The sequence below is a fragment of the Lepidochelys kempii genome, chromosome 5, assembly GCF_965140265.1.
Source record: "Lepidochelys kempii isolate rLepKem1 chromosome 5, rLepKem1.hap2, whole genome shotgun sequence".
Lineage (NCBI taxonomy): Eukaryota > Metazoa > Chordata > Testudines > Cheloniidae > Lepidochelys > Lepidochelys kempii.
In genome coordinates, this window is record NC_133260.1 from 89,109,169 (window position 1) to 89,126,157 (window position 16,989).

General features: G+C 39.2%; 1 protein-coding gene across 2 annotated transcripts in view; it reads left to right on the top strand.

Annotated features, from left to right (window-relative positions):
• The window catches only part of SLC35D2 (solute carrier family 35 member D2), a 30,859-nt gene that overhangs the window by 1,685 nt on the left and 12,185 nt on the right, over nucleotides 1-16,989 (top strand). Inside the window, exons 2-9 of one of the 2 annotated variants that reach the window (XM_073344950.1) lie at nucleotides 1,993-2,026; nucleotides 3,697-3,783; nucleotides 7,321-7,388; nucleotides 9,986-10,057; nucleotides 11,185-11,253; nucleotides 12,698-12,800; nucleotides 14,627-14,719; nucleotides 16,531-16,686. In XM_073344950.1, the coding sequence (XP_073201051.1) occupies nucleotides 1,993-2,026; nucleotides 3,697-3,783; nucleotides 7,321-7,388; nucleotides 9,986-10,057; nucleotides 11,185-11,253; nucleotides 12,698-12,800; nucleotides 14,627-14,719; nucleotides 16,531-16,686 (682 nt within the window). The remainder of the gene's footprint in view (nucleotides 1-1,992; nucleotides 2,027-3,696; nucleotides 3,784-7,320; nucleotides 7,389-9,985; nucleotides 10,058-11,184; nucleotides 11,254-12,697; nucleotides 12,801-14,626; nucleotides 14,720-16,530; nucleotides 16,687-16,989) is intronic. The other variant, XM_073344951.1, reaches the window with a different exon arrangement.

Consider the following 16,989-nt stretch of genomic DNA (forward strand, 5'->3'; position numbering starts at 1 on the left):
GGCTCACTAACACAGATCCCTGTGACCAATGGAATCCCATTGATTTGATTAGAAAACAAAATCAAATACAGAATTAAGCCCAGTTCAAGTAATAGAACAAGTCTAATAAAAAATTAGTAAAAAAAGTGAATAAAGTCAGCAAGTGAATATGATTATTAGTGTTGTAATCTCATCATCAGTAGCAGCACAGAAGTGAAACAACTACTGTTCTTAAATCTTTCCCTCTTAGGTATGGGGGGAAAATAAAGAAGCACTTTCCTGATTTGAAGATTCTTGACAGTTCAGCAGCAAAACCACTGTTTCCGTCAGATACAAAAGATTGGTATTCCCCTAAACACCAATTTAGCGCCTAATTATCTGTATACCTGAAAGTCCAGCTATTTGTAGGAATCATTGTCTCTCACAGACTGATAGATAAATTCTGCAATCGAGAATCACAACAATATACAAAACTTTAAGTGTTTTGAACTAGGGATGGAAGAATTTTTTTTTATGTCCTGCATTTTAAGGTATACAAAGGAAAACAATTGTAAAACTAAAAACAGGCTTCTTTAAATTAATAATAAACAAAAGATATTACATCTTTTGGCTTGAAACAATAATCACATTCAGTCACAGTCCTCTTGGCCAGATGTTACTTCCGGGATTCCGCACCCTTAGCTAAAGAATATTGCCATCTTTACAGAGCCCAGTCTCTCTCTTTTAACTTTTTTATTCCAGTATTTATCAGAAGCTGAGGAAAAAAAGGTACACAATTTCTGCTGCATTTGCTAAAAGTTAGTGCTCTTTGAAACATACAACTACAGTCTATTACATGTCTCCCAGATCTTCATATAATACAAACTTTCATTTGTTGTATAGATGAATACAGACCATGTACTCATATAGTGATGAACAGAATATGTAATACATCTATCAGTAAATATCCTGTCTCTTCCTTTCTGTATTTCCTGAATCTCATCTCTATTTCCCAGAAGTTTTATCTCTTCTGGACCTTCTTGACCCTCTCTTTATATTATGATTTGAGTATAGTTATGACATTCTTCCTGCTCTGTTCAGATTGTTTCTATTGCTAACACTACAGTCCTGGTCTGAGGTCACTCAGCTGAGAAGGGTGCTTCCTTGTACTTGCTCAGTGGTGCTTTAACAGTTTGTAGCAACCTCTGTGATTCATAATCACAGTGTCATGGAGTGCTGGACACTGGATACCTGCACAATTAGAAAGCTTGCCAAGAAATCAGATGCTTGCTTTCTTAAGCTACATGCAGACTTGCACGAAAATAGGGTCTAATTAAAATGTTTTGCTATTGTGGTGAAAGTCTGAGTGCAAACCAACCCTTTTGCTGACCAGTCCTGCGAGATGCTAAGTGCCTCCTGGGAAGCAGTGCCCTATTAAATTCATGGAAAGTTGAGGTCTTTCAGCACTTAACAAGTTGGCACCCACAAATTCCAGCCTGTATTGCTATGGGATAAGAAGCATCTGTAGGAACTTGTTGCTAGACCCATCTCCTAACATCAAGATACCCATGGAGAATTAGTGCCTTAATTTTTTTTAAAAATTAATTTATTATGGATTAAAAAAAGATCCTTGGGGGCTTTATGATTCTACGAATATCCTACTCAAACTGCATCCCTTCCTTTGAAGTATCTTTGCTTTTGGCTGAAGCCAATCCAGAGGGTAGAGAAATAGGCTTTTTTTTAAGCAGCCAATGTATGTTTCTGCAACATTTATACAGCCTGTGATATGTTGCATTTTGGGAGGATGGGGAGGAGGGAATTGCCTTTGACTAGAATAGTGCAAGATTACCTGGGACTTCAGTGACAGTTGCCGGTTGCTCAGCACTTTTGAAAATTTGGCCAGTCATGTAGGTATCTAACATGGATTTAGACACGCATTTTTCATAAGCTTGACCTAAGGGAATAGGAACCCTATTGCTTCCTCACACTTTTGTTGTTGTGATATGTATGTTTATAGTTCTCTTTTCTTTTCAGATTCCCATCTCCAATGGTTCTTGGAATTGGACAGGTATGTTCAACAATAAAACTTAATATACTGCAGTTAAGATTGATAATAAAATTAAGTGCTTTCATCTTACAGTGCAATACTACTGTTATGGAAGAAATCACTCTTCCTCACAGTTTATCTGTTTTAATGCCCTGGAGGAAATCAGGATCCAATTCAACCCTTACGTGGGAAAACCCATGTAGAGGACTGGAAATGCCACAAACTTTTCTCTTGCAAAATTCAGTGAACAAGATGCTCAGCCCTCAAAATCTGCTAGTTCCCCAGATCCATATGGATCCCAGGGGATCCACTGAAGACCTGGAATGTATGTGTGGTGGCACTGTCTCTGCATTCCCTCACAGTTCTTTCTAATTCCCTTGCAGTTTGCTAATAGGGATCCACATAATTTTTATTCTTTGCCTACAGAGGCCGAGGGGACAATAAAGCTCAGGACAATGGTGTAGCAGGAGAAAGGGAGAAATCTTTGTTGACACTGGTAAAAGAGATATCTAACCATTTGTCTACACTGGGAATGAAAAGAGTTGATTACTCAAAGAAGGAATGGGTGGGGAGAATAGAGCCCTAGATTGAAGTCTTATTTGTTGTTAATTTAAACAATTTAAGAGAGAGCTGTGATTTTTAAATGAGGGCAAGAAGATGCTGAGCTTAGAGAACAAAAGGGAAACAGTGGGCCACAAGCACCTCTCTGCAAAGTGATATAGAGGGAAGCAAAGTGGCCAGAAAAGAGCTCAGATATGTGAAAGAAAAGAGCTGGACTGCAGTGGGATGCTCTGTACCTCCAGAGACTGTGGAAACATCTCCATACAACAAATGTATCTTTGGGGCTCCTCAGCCTTGAAATGGGAGTAGGGAACTCTTGTTCTCCATGGTATATTCTCCTCTGTACCATGCAGATTTCTGCTGGAAAGTTGGTGAGGTGATAATTTTTCCTATGTACATAGCGTAGTGACTGATCTCCATGACCTCATTGAGAAGGTTGAAATGTAGAGGTGTCGGTGAAGTCCCAGTGATGCCATGGCTCCTAAGGGAGCCATGTTGCTGTTAAAGGGTAAAGAGCAGAAAAACCAGGGGAGCACTTCAGAGTGGGCCAAGTCCTGCACGGATGTAGCCAGATTTCCTCACAGAACCTAAGAATCCAGGGGGTTTCCATGCTTTCTCTCCATACATTCTCATTCTGACCATACATACATGGATTACTAATTGCTTTGCCAATATACTGGTCCACTCACAGCCCTCTGTCTCACACATCATTAGGAAAGCTGTAGGACTGGGTCTTCTTCTATTCATCTGCATTCTGATTGGTTGAGAGAATCCACTAGTAATAAGAAATTTGCATGAATAGCATGGAGCATTGATCATCTGTTTTATTTGCTCAATTACCCAATGAGTATATACATATGTTAAGGTGTCACACATGTTCTCATGCCAGTAAAGCATGTCATATTTGTATTGTAGTTTCAACCAATATGGTTGGTAAAAAAGAAAAATATCCCAGCTGTTTCTTTGTACTCTGTTATTGTCCTTTGAAAGTAACACTTAATTGATATGCTGTCTAGTGCTGTACTTGTCTAATAAGTGTAATGAACTTGTCTTGAAAACAGTTATTATATGTAAGTTTAAAATAGCTTTTGGCTCTTACATTGTGTCTTGCTTTTCTTTTCTTTTCTTAGATGGCAACCACCATACTTATTCTGTATGTGTCAAAATTCAGTAAGATTATTCACTTCCCTGATTTTGACAAAAGTATCCCTATGAAGGTATGAAATGTCTGGATTTTGATTTAGAAGGAAATTGTACCTTTGTCAATCGTCTTCTTACTGTGGTTTTTCAAAAATGTTTTCTTTGGACAGAAGGTACAATGGAAAATTGCAAACATTCTGATTTTTCCAGATGTTCCATGAAGTTTTGATTTTGTGTCTTTATTTTCTTAATTTGTTGTAAGTAGATAATATAATTTCACTATAACAATCTTGCATTTTATAGAGACTGAATTAAATTGCAGTTTGATTATGTAGTTTGTGTTTGGCATGAGAGAGGATGCATTTGAGACGGTAGTGTCTAATAATAAAATTATCTTCTCAGATCAGCCCCACAGTTTGACTCCAGTATTCTGCAGTGGGAAAACACTATTATTATTTTATTTTATTTTATTTATTAATTATGTGCAAACAGGACCCGTTGTACTACATTTTGCTACATACACATAGTAAGAGTGCTTATAGTCTGAAAAGGCAAGACAAAGAATAGGAGAAAGGATCTATTATCTCAATTTGTCATACTGGGAACTGAGACACAGAGTGAATAAGGCACTGATCCTGCAGTGAAATGCACACATGCAGACTCTTGCACCACTGCAGAACACCATGGAAGTCACTGGGACTTTGGATGGGTGCAGAGGTCTGCCCGTGTGCATCTTGATGCAGGATCAGGGCCTAAGTGCTTTGCCCAAAGTCACACAGGAAGTCTGGGTTCAGTTCCCAGTTCTTCCATTGATCTCTTCTGTCCCAGCCTGGCACCTTAATTACAGAACCATCCTTCCTATAGGGCCTAAGAAGTTTTACCATGAACACACCTTACTACTAAAGAGCCTCATCCCATGAGCCCTATTTACATGGAATTCCCATTGAAATCAATGGCCCTTCTATGTATAGAAGTCTTGCAGGAACAGCTATGATCATGGGGGACACCTGTTTTTCTCCTTAATGTGGTCAGGGAAGAAGTCTCAGTGGGTAGGTTGGTACTAAGGGGCAGTAGCGCAAATGTCACAATCTTATCGGATCCTTGAGACCACCTTGTTCCCCATGCATACTGCTCCCTACATACATTCTTTCCTTGCTGTATCCTCGGTGCCAGGCGTTTCTTTTATATTTTTTCAGTATTAATGCTTTGGAGGTTTTCTGGAACTATATCTTGAGCAATCAGTGTTGCAACATTTCAGCAGTTATGTACCAGCCATAATACTGGATTTTCCTAGTCTCAGCACATCAGTTGCGTTTATATTTGTTGATTCTTTTACTTTGTAAAGTGTATTTAGGCTGTAATTAACTGTAGCACAGTTAGATTCCCTTTCACTTTCAAGTTCTCTTAAGTCACTGTGGGTTCTCATTCCCAGTATAGAGTACTCTAGCATTGGTCTTATCCATCATGCTGAAGGAGAGCCAGATGCCACAAAATGAAACAAAAAGGCCTCCTGCTAGATGTGAAGCACTCTCAGCTCCTCTAGAGTTGAGGGTGCTCAGCAGCTGGCATGACTGGACCCACATTTGAGATGGAGAATCTTCAAATTACAGATAAATTTAATCTGAACTTTGAATTTGAGACCTGTGCTTGCAAACTGCTGATTTCAGTGGGAGAAGCTCTCGGTATTTGGCTATTGTTCGGCAAATTTTTCACTGCCCTCTGGGATTGTGCTAGGTAAGTTGCAGTTGTCTGTGTTTTTTCACCATTACAATAAGTGAAAATATATTCTCTTTTCCATTGCACTCAGTTCCATTTTCACCCCATATCTAAAGTTCTCTTTCTGGATAAAATGCTGCAGCAGGGGGTTGTTATTGCTAAATGTTTGCAGGGTCATTTTATGAGAGATTTATAGGCTGTAAATATACTGTCACCCCGTTCCGCCTGCGTCTCCTTTGTTCTTCCCTTCCACTTGAGAGCAAATATGGCATACTTTTTAAAATAAATAAAATGTTCATGTCTATATACTTTTGTCACATAGAGTTTTAAAAGCACATAAGTCAATGTCTCTTGGGGAACACACACAGCAACACCAGGCATGGTTGTGGCATGTCCCTCCACCATGCCGGTCCAGCTCTGCTAGCTCATGTAGAGCCAGGCCAGAGCTATGGCTCCTCTCTGTCCCCTCTGGTTACCTCAGTTGGCTTTAGACTCCCATGGTCTTTCTGTGTCAGGGATACATAGCTCCTTGCATGCTCTGTTCGGGCTAAATGCAATCCGTTGTTGTTATTTGTTTGTACTGTGGTAGGGCCCAAAGGCTTCTGTCAGAGTCATAGGGTTGTCAACTTTCTAATCACAGAAAACTGAACACTCCAGCCCCAAGGCCCCGCGCCCTGACCCGCCCCTTCTCTGAGGCCCTGTCCCCACTCACTCCATCCCCCTCCCTCCTTCGCTTGCTCTCCCCCCTACCCCTCACTCACTTTCACCGGGCTGGGGCTGGGGCTGGGGGTTGGGCTGGGGGTGGGGTCGGGTTTGAGGACTCTGGCTGGGGGGGGTAGGCTCTGGGGTGGGGCCAGGCATAAGAGTTTTGGGGTGTAGGAGGGGGCTCAGGGCTGGGGCAGGGTGTTGGGGTGTGCAGAGTGCAGGCTCCAGGAGGGAGTTTGGGTGCGGGAGGGGACTCCGACGTTGGACAGGGTTGGGGTGCGGGAGGGGCTTGCGGTGCAGAGTCCTGGCAGTGCTTACCGTGGCTGTCAGGAAGTGGCCACCAGGTCCCTGCCGTGCAGCCCCTAAGCACATGGGCGATGAGGGAGGCTCCGTGCGCTTCCCTCGCACTCACAGGTGCTGCTTCCGAAGCTCCCATTGGTCGTGGTTCCTGGCCAGTGGGCACTGCAGAGCTGACACAAGGGGAGGGGGCAGCACCCGGAGTCTCCCTGGCTGCCCATGCGCCTAGGAGCCACAAGGACCTGGTGGCAACTTCTGGGAGCCGCGCGGAGCTAGGGCCGAAAACCAGACATCTGGCAATCCTACAGTGTCAGGACCGCATTGTTATAGGTGCTGCCCTAAAGGGCCTACAGTCTAACCTAGCCCTAAACATCTAAATTTTCTTTTCAGCAGTCTTTATAATTTATATGATTGTTCACTAGGACTCCTCAATAGCTGTACTTAAAATAATCTCTTTTTCTATACATAGTAGTATGTGCTCTTCTGTGTACTCTACTGTGTCCTTACAGAAGATCAGTCATGCTTTCATTCCACCCGCTCAATTTCTTTCTGTTTTAAATCTAAATAAAAACAGTAGGTCTAAGCTAATCAAGTATTAATTTTACAAAAGTGAAACCAGTCAAGTGCTGAGTATTTCTTTTTTAATCTATATTGGGCCAGATCCTCAGCTAATGTAATTTAGTGTTGCTCTATTGGAGTCAATGGAGTTATGCCAATGAACACCAGTCGAGGATATTGTTTAATAAATTCAATGGATGTGGGGTTCTTTTCCCCCCCTAAGAAAAATAATCTCTTTTAGGAATGAAGGAATTTTACACTAGTAAAATAACTCAAAGTTCCTCAACAGTAATTTAAAGCATAGGTCTAATCTGACTTGTGCTGTGATTTTATTGCAGTTGTTTCCTCTGCCTCTGCTTTATGTTGGAAATCACATAAGTGGATTAACAAGCACCAGCAAACTAAGGTACAGTAAGCACGGGTCATAGTAGACCATTTGGTTTTTATTATTTTATTCTTGTAGGTACAAAGTATAAGGTTAAAGGTTAAGATTTTCAAAGTAGTGCTGGGGATTTAGCTGCACATTAATTTTAATAGATGATGTATGACAAAATCCCCTGCACTGCTTTGAAAATCTCAACCAAAGCAGCTGATCAGTTTACAATCTCTGTGCTGCCTTTAGGAGGGATTAGCATAGTCTGTACCAACATAGAGTGCGAACGCAGTTTCACTGCAATAATAAATGTGTTTGTTAAATGTTTTCTTCTCTTCATGTGAATGGCCAGCATTCCATGGGTAGCCCAACAAGAGGGGTGAAACCTGTAAGAAAAATGCTTTTACATGCATATGAATAGTTTTGAAATCTATGGTGAAAAGCCCTATATAAGAGCTAGGTATTATTATTTATTTATTTATTTATTTATTATTTTTCTTTGTATACCAAAGTCTTGCATGAGTTACGTAGACTGGTACAGGGGATGGATGGAATTCACATGTAGTGGAACCAGCTTGGTTTCATTGGATAGGAAGGACAGGCTGCGGAGAGGACATACAGAAGGCATACATACTTACATTTTCTGTATGCCCCTGAACACTGCTCCATGGTGGTTGCCTTCACACCAGGGCTGCAGGTATAAGGATTGTTGACAGGACTGAAATGACCTAGGATCTGCTATGTGAACTGGGGACTAAGCTCCCTGTGGAAAGGGATCATAGGCAGCATGGTAGTAGTAGGACCTGAGGCTGTAGTAGTGCCCATGGAGCAATTTCCAGTAATGTTATACGGGAGGGTCCCAAACTGTAGCCTGTGGAACGGGGGCTGCTGGTCCTTGTTTCCAGCTGAAAGAAACAGAGTACATGTGAGAGGGAGATGAAGGAAAAAAGCAGGGGTTAAATTTTCTCCAATAGAACTAAATGCTTAATGCATAGAAGACAACTAAAAACCACAAATACTTTCCTTAATTAACTTTTCCTTGTGTAAGCAGTAGGTTTGTTTACCCGTAAATGGTATTCAGGTGTCATTGGGAGGGGAAGTGGTCTGTGTGAACATAAATGGGCAGGGCAAGTGCTCTGTGAGAGAACATCTGGTAAAATGTGGACCACACTTTGAAAAAAAACATGAAAACCCCCATCATAAACTTTTCTGTATTTTACAGTGTTTTAATGGTAAATTAAAATAGATTAAAATTTGGAATTAAAAATTAAAAAGGAATTAAATTTGGATGTGTGTTTTATATGTTTAAGAGGCTTTGGTGGCGTATATATCTTGTTCTTTTCTTTTTAAGATAACAAATTAATTTTCTATAATTTAAAGAGACTGAGGACCTGATTCTGAAACGCTTTACCCATGGTGTGTAGCATGTAATCACCAATAGTCCAATTAAAGTCACATGGCAATTTTCCAATGTGACTGATCCTTTTATAACTGTTGTACGGCCGGCAACAATATGGTGGTTAATAATTCATTTGCTCATGTGAATTTGGAATTGCTTTCAGCTCAACAAAATCTAACAGTGAGTATTGTTGTAGTTTGGTTCACAAATTATTTTGAAATACAAAGGTATCAGTTTATTATAATTCCAAATGCAAGACACCCATCTTCCACTGCAAAAATATACTTTTAGATTTACTCATCACAATTTTTCTCCATGATTTCATATAATAAATTAAGGAATACTGCAGTGTTTTAATTGTTAATATGTAATTCACCACATGGAATTTTCCACTTCACATCTGGTTTTTGAAAGAATTTGTCCTGAAGACAAGATATAGATGTATAAATCCAAGATTTCAGTGAGTTGTAAGCCTGAAACTAGGATTTGTATAATTTTTTAACATGACCACTAGTCATTACCTTGTAAAAGGGCTTAATTGGTCCAGATGGCAGAGGTGTCTCATTTGAAAACATCAGCTGCAAAGGCATTATCAATAAACACACAAGACCCCAGAATGCATCATTCTGTGTATCCTAACTATCTGTTATTCAAATGCCACAATTTTTTTTAATAGATAGGGTTAGTACCAACTTACATGTTTCTAGTTCCATCTTTTTGGTTATGTTTCATTTTTAAATACAAAACCTGTTTGATGTTAAACACAATCCCTTTAATTATATTTCTTTTATTCATGTACAGAGCCACATTCACTAGTCATCTTTAAACTTTATAATAAAGGCCCTCATTATTTCTTATAACCAGGATTTCTACAGAAAACATCAGTTCATATGGGCTTCATTAGGTAGAATTTGAAAATAACTATTTCTATTCTTTTTCCTCTTTTCAAACTCTGAGAAGCTTTGTAACAGGTAGCCGGGTTTGGGGTTTTTTTGAAAAATTGGCAGGCCTCTTTATTTGCAGTGATTATGTTATCTAATCTAACTCTGGTGTCAGACTGACATTTTTATGTATGGTAACAGGCTGAGAATTCATTTTGCTAACTTCTTAATGCTAGTCTGTTTAGTTCATCTTCTGCTTAGTGAAGTTAGGTAAGAATTAAACCAATAAAAATGCTTTGCATTTGCACAGTGCTTGGATCATTTTTTTCTTTTTTCCTTTTTTTGGACAGTTTGCCGATGTTTACAGTGCTCAGGAAGTTTACCATTCCACTTACATTACTGCTGGAAATCATCATACTTGGGTGATTTTTGTTTGTTTGTTTGTTTGTTTCATTTGCAAAATACCTTTTATTTGATGTCATTACCAAGTGGAGGATTTGTCGTATTCAGTCAGGCTGTTGCATGGCTGATTTTCACTGATTAGAGAAACTCAGAGGAAAAAGTATAGAAACTAGTTAGAATTTATTTGTGGAAATAAAAAAAATATACACTTTTGTGGATCTAGGACAAAGTCCTCTCACTTTAATTCATATGAGTGAGTCTAGTGACTTCACTTCGCCTGAGTAAGATAAGCAGGGTTTGGTCCAAATTGTTGTTTGTTTGGTTAAGGTCTGCTCTTTTTAGACACCAATCCTGCAAACTGCTCCAAACAGGCAGAGCCTTGTGCCCACATGGAGCCCTGTTGAAGTCAGTGGAGCTATGCAGGAGTTCTGATCATGCAGAGCAGCTTGCTGGGTTGGGCCTTAAAATGTATCTGCTCAATAAGGCAAAGTGGGCATCTACCAATCTGTGTAAACAGCATTCTTTGGCCAAATTAATTAAAAATATATCAGGTATTTGGTATAAAAGAAATTCGAGTTGTAATAACCAGTCCCAGAGTCAACAAACCAAATCATACTGTCAGTTACACAAATGCCACCCCATTGAAGACTGCGGTTGCATCAGTGTACCTGAGGCAGAATTTGTTCCACTCTCACCATCATTGAAACATATTTTTCTTGGCTTTACTTTGGAAATTATGTAGCAGCAGAGGACTTTTGACAATTTGTGACACTGTTTATCAAGCTGTGTTTACAGAACCCAAAGTATTAGAGCATTAGCATTTTGTTACAATAACAATATCTGAAGAAAAACTATACTTAAATTATGACAAGATTAGCAAGTAAAACATTAATAAGAATCCTGTCAGACTGCAGATTTTATTACTTACTGGTTTTATATTTTCACAGGGTCAAATCCTGAAGGCCTTACAGGCAGAACTCTCCTTGACATCAGAAAGAACTTTGCTTGCTTAGGGCCACCAAGATTTGTCCTTCTGTTAGCTATTTTCCAAATACTGATTGATTTTGAAGTCTTTTAAATGAACTGGAAGCCAATTAGTTTCTCTTCTAATATTCTAAATATGAACTTGTCTGATTTTTGTTTACAGGAAACGATATTCAATGGGTATTATAGTCAGTGTATTTGCCATCATTCTTGGGGCTTTCATAGCCGCTGGGTAAGGCTTTCACTTGATCTCATTAAGTAATGTTTAAAGTTTATTTTTTTCTTTGTTATTCAGGGGCTAATCTGCCCCTAGATGAGTGCAAATCCTAAATTAGAGAAGAGATCTACTTAAAGTGGATGGGGGCGGGGGGGGGGTGGTGGTCACAATCGTATAAGGGCAAAATCTAGTTCTAACTGAACGATGTTTCTGTTAGCTACATTTTTACTAAGTTTTGCATATACATGCTAATATAAATAACACAGCAAGCCAAGAATACACAAGGGCAACTGTTTTTCCTTGATAAAATTCTAAATATAACATAATCAAACATAAGAACCCTTCCACCCCAATCCTTGATAGAAAGGGGGTAGTCTGTTGGTTGTCATGAAATTAGAGTAGGCAGTGTACATAGTTCATATAATTTTGTACAAGTTTAAATTTGAGATGGATCACTGGGGGGGGGGGCGGTTTCTGCTGTCTCCTCTGCCTTTCCTGTTAGAAAATTATATTATTAGGATGGAATTCCATGAGAAATGTAGCATATTTTGGTTAGCTACATACAAAGTATAAAGCAGTTAGGTATAGTTGAGTGAATGATTTCCATCTGGCATGAATTTAATGGCTCCACCATCATTTAAACAAATTGCCCTATTTGAGAATAGTAACCAAACAAAACAGAAGAGACAGTTATTTCCTGTCCGATTCTACTTATAAAAATTGGTTAGATTCTAATCTGTAGTTACTGCTTGTGTGAAAAAGTTCAGTAAGTATTGACTTACGAGGAGAGGCTGAGGGAACTGGGATTGTTTAGTCTACAGAAGAGAAGAATGAGAGGAGATTTGATAGCTGCTTTCAACTACCTGAAAGGTGGTTCCAAAGAGGATGGATCTAGACTATTCTCAGTGGTAGCGGATGACAGGACAAGGAGTAATGGTCTCAAGTTGCAGTGCGGGAGATTTAGGTTGGATATTAGGAAAAACTTTTTCACTAGGAGGGTGGTGAAACACTGGAATGCGTTACCTAGGGAGGTGGTAGAATCTCCTTCCTTAGAAGTTTTTAAGGTCAGGCTTGACAAAGCTCTGGCTGGGATGATTTAATTGGGGATCGGTCCTGCTTTGAGCAGGGGGTTGGACTAGATGACCTCCTGAGGTCCCTTCCAACCCTGATATTCTATGATCCTATGATTCTATGTTGTCAGAACTGAGCTAGATGGAAAAACAGGGCAAAAGTAGAATGGAATAGTACTGATAGTTCTTTATTGTATGAATTTCTGTGAAGAGCTGACTTGTTTGTAATATTGACATGTTTGTGGAAATGTAAAATAGTTCAGCATACAAAAAAGACTTAAGGCAAAACCCTGAATTTGCTGGGGTTTTCAAGGTTTATATTCTTTTGTGTGCGCATGTATATGTGTGTGTGTGTGTATATATATATATGTTTTTGTTTTTTTTCTCAGATCAGATCTCTCTTTTACTTTGGAAGGCTACACCTTTGTGTTGCTAAATGATATCTTCACGGCAGCAAATGGAGTATACACTAAACAGAAAATGGATCCAAAGGTAATTTTGTGGTGATCAGGTTGCACTTAGTCATTTTGTGCATGTGATAATGGAAAGTCATCTACTGTTATGTAACTTCTTGCGTACGAGCGGGGTAACACCAAATTTAACAAATAGAGTTAATTTCATTTGCCTTCATGTTCCAGTTAACTTACATACTCTTAATATAGATTGGCTGAGGGAGAAGCTGTTAGGAATTTCTCAGCCTACGCATGGGTGAATAACATATTTGATTTTCACCCAATTTAGCCTTTGAGGCAGAGAGTAACATAATCTTGTTTTACTAAAGAAGGAAAAAATAAACTTCGCTTTCTCAAAAAGTAATTATATCCAGAAACTACAGTAAAAGCAAAAAAAGGTTTATGATACCATGCGTATCTAGAAGAGAACAGCTTTTTGGCCACTAATGATCTTTATCAAAGCAAAAGATTATATAAAATGAGCTGGGAATGATGTTAATCTTAATCCAGTTTTTAGTAGCCAAGTGTTTTATATCACTAAATGTGCCAACTGTTGTGGTGATGCTGGTATAATAGGTGGCATTGGAGAGCCCCAGAACTGAATGTGCATGAAAAATGAACCATCTTGCCCCAGTGGGTGGTTCCACAAGAACATGTTTGAAGCATATAAGTAAGGACTTTGTGGAAGGTTGCCTCTTTCCATGCTGTACCCACCTGGGTGGTATTGTGACTACATTAAGCAATTTTATCTCACAATCATTTTATACTTTTTTTCCCAAACTAACAAAATCTTTGAATTTTACTCTGTTACTTTTAAAAAGAAGCCATTTTGGAGTTATAATTCTTGTTTTCTTCAGTTTTTCTTGCTTTTTTCTAATGCAGAAATGACCAAAACAAAATGGTGCAAGAATAAACTAACACAAAAAGAACAGATTATGCACTAATCCCTTGTAATTCAAGAAGCAATTTGCTCTTCAAAACAAGAAGTGCTATCAAACTGGCAGGTTATATAACCTTAAACACCAAGCATTAAACACCTTGGGTGAAATCCTGGCCTTACTGAAGTCGATGGGAGTTTTACCATTGACTTCACTGGGGCCAGGATTTCATCCCTACACTGATTATATGTCCTTTAGTAAACACAGAGGTCGAACTGAACTTATTCTGTGCATTGTACTCCATCTATTTCTGCAGAATTTAGGCTTTCATTTTAAACCAAAAATTAAAATCCAGATATTTGGCTACGGTCAGGGATCACACAGTGTAGCTAAAAGGTGACCTTTGGACTCCCCTGATTCTTGACTTCCCCTGTACCAGGCAAATCCGCCAACAAAATATACAGCAGCCCCAGGATTGCTCTAGGTTACATCAGTTGCCAGTGACTCAAAGTGCTCCATATTACCACCCTGGGATCATCCCTTTTGTCCTTGTCATACCCACTACACTGGGACTGGGGAGGTGATATAGGAGCCACTGTGTCAGCCCTACCCTACTGAAGATTTCCCCTATGGTAGATGTGGTGAGTTCTCTCATGGACAGCTATGTCAGGCTAAATTCTTCAGCTGTGTAACACAAAGCAGTTAAAAATTTAGGCCTAACTGAGTTTCTAACTATATTGTTCTGGATATGTATGTTTGAATGTGAACTAGTACAGTGTTGCTTTACTGAGTCTGCAGACAGGCTAACTGAAATGGTAGGTCAGCTCAGTGTTTAGTTTTGAAACCTAATGATAACAAATTTGTCAGTTAAATTGTATTGCATGAAATTTTGCACATTCATAAATAGATTGCCTGAAGGGACATTACAGGGATGTTGGTTGTTATCAAATGGTCCAGGTTTCCAAAAAGTGTGTTTCATTTTTCACAGGAGCTGGGAACATATGGAGTCCTTTTCTATAATGCTTATTTTATGGTGATACCCACAATGATTCTTAGCTTCTCCACTGGAGACCTTCAGCAGGTGAGCAGCACCGTTAGACATCTTACACTAGTACACTACCCTAATTATTTCACCCCTTTTAGTTATTTTGCTGTATCTAGAGTTCCTTGAAACAAAATGCTCTAGCCCCGTTCTCCAAATTTAGGGCCACCTTCTGCACAGAACTACATCCCTGGTCAATCCTGTTAATTTCATTCGGATTGCACATGATGTTAGTCCAGCTATGTTGTGGCCATGAATTTTTCAGCCAGCTAGGAATGTAGTGAAGTTCAACGACATTAAGTGATGAGTAATCACATGGTAAATTCACTTTCTCATTTTTTCTCCATGATAAAGAACAAATAAAGCTACCTTAATTAGCACAACAGTCTTTCCTTTTGACCTTTTCCCATTACAGTTAGAATTATGAGATTACTGCTCTCAGTATCTCTCATTTTGACTCTCTGCTTCATGGATTTTTACAAGGCACCTTCCCCTCTATTTGGAGGCCAGCATTTGGATTCCATATAGCTTGGGCTTTCTCTTCACCAGAAAGATCCTGCAAACCCTTACTATAATTAGTGGTCCTTAGCCATATTACTAGTCCTCTTCCAGTCAGTGTGTAAAACTTACTAATGAATAGCAGCTGGAATTAGTGTGCCCAAAATAAGGTCCCAGCTGTGTCATGTGATTTATATGAGCTTTCAGTTTTGCCAAATGCTCTAAAATGTGGCTGAGAGTAGCCAAAGCAAGCAACTTCCATGCCATCTAGTCTTCTATCAAAGAGAGAATATTCAGAGTTAGCTAGACCCCATTTCCACATGTGGCCTACATATAACTTAGTTATAAACCCATGATAGCTCAGTGGCCCTTCATAGATAATTATAGCACATCAATGGAGGCAGTGTTGCACAGTGGATAGAGCACTGGAGACCCACATTCTATTCCTGGCTCTGCCAGTGGCCTGCTGGATGACCTTGGGTAAGTCACATTGTCACTGCTCTGTGCCTCAGTTTCCCCATCTGTAAAATTGGTTAATGATACTGACCTCCTTTGTAAAGTGCTTTGCGATCTACAGCTGGAAAGTGCTATATAAGAGTTTATGTATTATCACTAATATTTATTATTATTCATTACATTGTTCTTTGCTGCATGTTGGACACTTAGTTTTTTGTGTCATTCATACTGCTGTGTTCTTAAAATTCTGCAGTTAACTGGAACATTGTCACCCACTACAAATATATTATGTCTTAGTTCAGTCCTCTGTGCAAAACATCATCTTGTGGCTTCAGTCCAGTGAACCTGTGTCCCCATCACAAAAAACACAACTTACCAGGGCCTTGGTTAGCAGACTTAGTGGAGCCTAAGCTTATGTGGTTATAGGGATTGAACTGCTCTCTCACACTTAGATGTGATCCCTGTAAGCAGGGTTGAGGCATTTTGATGGGAATGCATGAGGAAGTCTGCTCTGCTGCAGTCTGTGCTATGCTTGTTCTGTGAATAAATCAAGGATTTCATTGTCCTGGGCTGTTGTTCTGGCACCTTTCACAAGCAATTTCATGCACAGTTTGTTTTTAAAAAGACCCCGCCCCACAAATATATCATGGCTATTGAGAACACATATTTGTACCTATTAGAATTAAGTTCCATTACTATGAATAAGAGACACTTGTGTAGCTGACCCAGCATGATGAATATACTTCAAATAATGGAAAATGCCATGGTAATGTAGAAACATTGATGAATGATCTGTAGATCAAGGGAAATACCTGTTTTTACCTGGTTGTCATATAACAGAAATTTTTGTTGCTTTGGTGCTACATTACAAGGTTTTCTGCTGTAATCCAACATAGGCACTTTGCAGTCTGTGCCCTGTAATCAGAAGAAACAACCACATGCCAAACAAAATATTTGTGTTCAATCTGTGTGGAATGGAAACTGTTCCCACTCCTGCTGACTCATACAGATCTGGTAGAGTAAAGCATCCCATAGGCTGCTGTGAGGAAGAGGTAATCTAGGAGTGTCTGTTATTAATTTGTCCTTAACACAGCTGGCTGATTAATTGTTAGTGGAGTATGAACTAACAAAACAGAAATGAAGTCTCTTCAGTAACTGTAACAATCATGATTCCAGTTTATCATCAAAATTAATGCAAATGAATCTTATTGACACATTTAGTAGAGACTGATATGTGAATTTTGTGTTTAGTTGTGTTTCTTCCCAAGGAACAACCTTCAGAGTGATATATGAGCCTTTTGTTTGACTAGATGAATGAAATTTTTGAGATACAGAGTAGTCCTGCCCCTGCACAC